General features: G+C 63.6%; 2 protein-coding genes across 5 annotated transcripts in view; one reads left to right on the forward strand and one right to left on the reverse strand.

Moving 5' to 3' along the window:
• The window catches only part of PHKG2 (phosphorylase kinase catalytic subunit gamma 2), an 8,693-nt gene extending 7,457 nt beyond the window's left edge, over positions 1 to 1,236 (forward strand). Inside the window, exon 9 of the mRNA XM_025194134.1 lies at positions 1 to 1,236. Coding sequence (XP_025049919.1) covers positions 1 to 150 — 150 coding nt within the window. The 3' untranslated portion in view covers positions 151 to 1,236.
• Positions 1,237 to 2,007: 771 nt separating this feature from the next.
• The window catches only part of CCDC189 (coiled-coil domain containing 189), a 4,237-nt gene continuing 3,263 nt past the window's right edge, over positions 2,008 to 2,981 (reverse strand). For 2 of the 4 annotated variants that reach the window (XM_025194123.1, XM_025194122.1), the window contains 3 exons: positions 2,576 to 2,639; positions 2,401 to 2,481; positions 2,025 to 2,292 (listed from right to left, as the gene is read on the reverse strand). In XM_025194123.1, the coding sequence (XP_025049908.1) occupies positions 2,123 to 2,292; positions 2,401 to 2,481; positions 2,576 to 2,639 (315 nt within the window). In that variant the 3' untranslated portion in view covers positions 2,025 to 2,122. Of the gene's footprint in view, positions 2,293 to 2,400; positions 2,482 to 2,575; positions 2,640 to 2,981 lie in introns of all 4 variants that reach the window. The other 2 variants (XM_025194121.1, XM_025194120.1) reach the window with 2 other exon arrangements.

A 2,981-nucleotide genomic window follows, 5' to 3' on the forward strand; every position in this document is an offset into this window, starting at 1 on the left:
GCCTTCCGCCTCTACGGCCACTGGGTACAGCGCGGCGAGCACCAGAGCCGGGCCGCCCTCTTCGAGACCCGCCCCAAGGCCCTGACCCTTGCACCCACGCCCCCCAGCCCCCCTGCCGTGGTCACCACCACGGGCCTGGGGCCACGTTAGACCCCTGCCAGGGTAATGGGCTTTCCCGTGCATCGCCCCCTGCTCCTTGGAGCAGTGGGCTCTCCCATGCCCACTTCACTAGGCCAGTGGACCCTCCTATGGGACTTCCCCACTCTGCATTAGACCAATGGACTCTCCTGGGGGTTCTTCCCCCCGCCACACTGGACTTATGGACTCTCCCATGTGTTCTCTCCCCTGGGTCAATCAATTCTCCCACATGCCCTCTCTACTCATTAGTCCAATAGGCTCTCCCATGGGTCCCCCCCCACTGGGGCCAATGGACTCTTTCCATGGGTACCTCCCCCCCTCATTGAACTAATGGACTCTCCCACGTCTTCCCCCTCCCCTGTGCCAACAGACTCTCCCATATGTCTTCTCTACTCATCAGACCAATAGGCTCTCCCATGGGTCCCCCCGCACTGGGGCAATGGACTCTCCCATGTGTCCTGTCATTAGACCAACAGACACCTGTGTCCACGCCCCCCAACTTGGGCAATGGACTCTCCTGTGGCCCCCTGCAGTAGGGGGAGGGGGGCAGCTGGAATCTCCCCCGGGGCATTGGGGCGGGGCGGCACTCTGCTGTGCTGATTGTACCTGCTCCCCTCTCCCTACTCCTCATTGGACTGATGGACTCTCCCATACTCCCTCCCCCCCGACTTTAGACCAATGGTTTTTCCTTTGGCTCCCCTCTTGGGCTAGTGGACTCTCCCATGGATCCTTCCCCGCCTTATTACACCAATGGACTCTCCTGTGGGTCCCCCCATCACTGGGCCAATGGACTCTCCCACATGTCCTCTCTACTCAAGACAGAGGGACTCTCCCATAAATCACACACACACACACACACACACACTGGGACAATGGACTCTCCCATGGATTGTCCCTACCCCTCTTTGGACCAATGGACTCTCCTGTACCCTCCCTTTAGAACAATGGACTCTCCCGTGCCCCCCACTGGGGCAGTGAGCTCTCCCGTGCCCCGCCCCCCAACCAATAGGAGGGAGTGAGGGCAGGTGGACTCTCCCATGGGGCATTGCTGGAGGGGGGAGGTTCTGCTAAGCTGCTAATAAACATGCCTCTACCCCACACTGGCCTGTGCTGCCTCCTTGTGGGTTGGAGGGGGGGCAGGAGGGGATTGGGGGGGTAGGTGGTGGGGGAGAGCAGAGAGCTGGTCCTGCGGGGGGGCAGATATGGGGTGGTGGTCGCTAGGGCTGGAGGGGGGTGTTGGAGGACAAGGTATGGGGTGGGGCCCCTGGCTTGGGGGTCAGTGTATGGGTGGGCCAGTCCATGGGATGGGGGGCAGGTCTTGGAGGGACTCTGGAGCTGGAGGAGGGGGCAGGAGATGGGCTAGGCCATGTGGCACATCTTCCTTCCCCCAGGGCATCTCTATGGTCTCTTCTTTCTTGGCTAGGTGATGAGAAGGGGGCGCAGTTCCACCCCTGGCCCCCAGGGGCACCACTGTGCAGCCCTGTAGGTCCCAGGGAAGCGGGGGGACTCTCTGGCACGTCTCTCCTAGGGCATCTCTTTGGTCCTCTGCCTTGACTGGCCCCAGCCGTGGGCGCAGTTCCACCCCTGCCACTGAGTGGTGCCGTAGCACAACCCTGTAGGTACTAGGGAGGGCACTCTGGCACTTCTTCCTTGGGGCATCTCTATGATTCTCTCTTTGGCTGGTTCAGCCAGGAGGGCCCACCCAGTAGTTCAGGGGCTAGGTATGGTGTGCAGGGGGGGTTGTAGGGGTGGGGAGCAATGGGGCCGCAAGGGGAAAAACGGGGGAGTTCTGGGGGGGGTCCGGGTAAGGTGTGAGGGGAGGTGGAGGTCCCAGGGCTGGGGGAGTGGGGCCTGGGCGTAAGGTAAAGGATGGGGGAGGTCCCAGGGACGGAAAGGGGGGCTCTGGCCTGGGGGGCTGAGTCTCAGGGGCCACCACCAGGTGCAGACACTGAGTGGGGGGCAAGTGTGTTTATTGACCCCCACCTCACTTCTTCCTGCCCCTGGGCTGGGGGCCTGGGCCCTGCTCCAGCTGGGCCAGGCGGGCGCCCAAGCGCTGCTCGCTGCCCCGCATCTGCTCCAGCAGGTCCTGCCGCGCTGCCCCCAGCGCCTGACCTAGCTCCGCCTTGATGTAGGTCCGCAGCGGGGCCCGGGGGCCTGTGGGGGCAGGATGGGGGTCAGGGATACCCTCCCACTTCCAGAAGGACACCCTGCCCCGCTCCCACAGAACCCAGGGGCCGGGCCAGGCCCCCACCCATGTCTCACTTTCAGGGGGAGCTGGGGGGCTGGTCTCCTCCTCTGGCTCCTGCTGCAACTCCGGGGTGAGGGCACCCTCCCTGGCCTGGCCTATTGGGGGACAGACAGCATGAGCAGGTGCCCCATAGCAGGACAGCCAGTATCCCAGAGTCCTTTGTGGCTAGGAGGAGGCTCCAGAACTCACCTGCCTCCGGGGTGGGCACTGGCTGAGGCAGCCCCACGTACCTCAGGGTCACATCCAGGCGCACCTGGGGGTGGAGACAGAGGTTGTGGGCAGGGCATCAGCAGGCCCCATCCATATCGGGTTCTTCCATTCTATAGCCAGGCCCCACCCCTGCTGACTCCTCCCTCTCTGCATGGCCCCGCCCATGCCAGCTGACTGCTCCCACGCCCTGTGATCAAGCACACCCCTGTTGGCCCTGCCCACACTCCAGAGCCCTGCCTCGAGTTGGCCCCCACCCCCTGTACTGGCCCCACCTGATTGGCATAGCTTCCGACTGCTGTTCCCACCCATCCTGCTGACTCCGCCCATACCCCAAAGCCCCATCCACTCCTGTTGGCTCCCTCCCCCCCCACTCTGCATTACCCCA

This window comes from Alligator sinensis, unplaced genomic scaffold (assembly GCF_000455745.1).
Source record: "Alligator sinensis unplaced genomic scaffold, ASM45574v1 scaffold1531_1, whole genome shotgun sequence".
NCBI classification, from domain to species: Eukaryota; Metazoa; Chordata; order Crocodylia; family Alligatoridae; genus Alligator; species Alligator sinensis.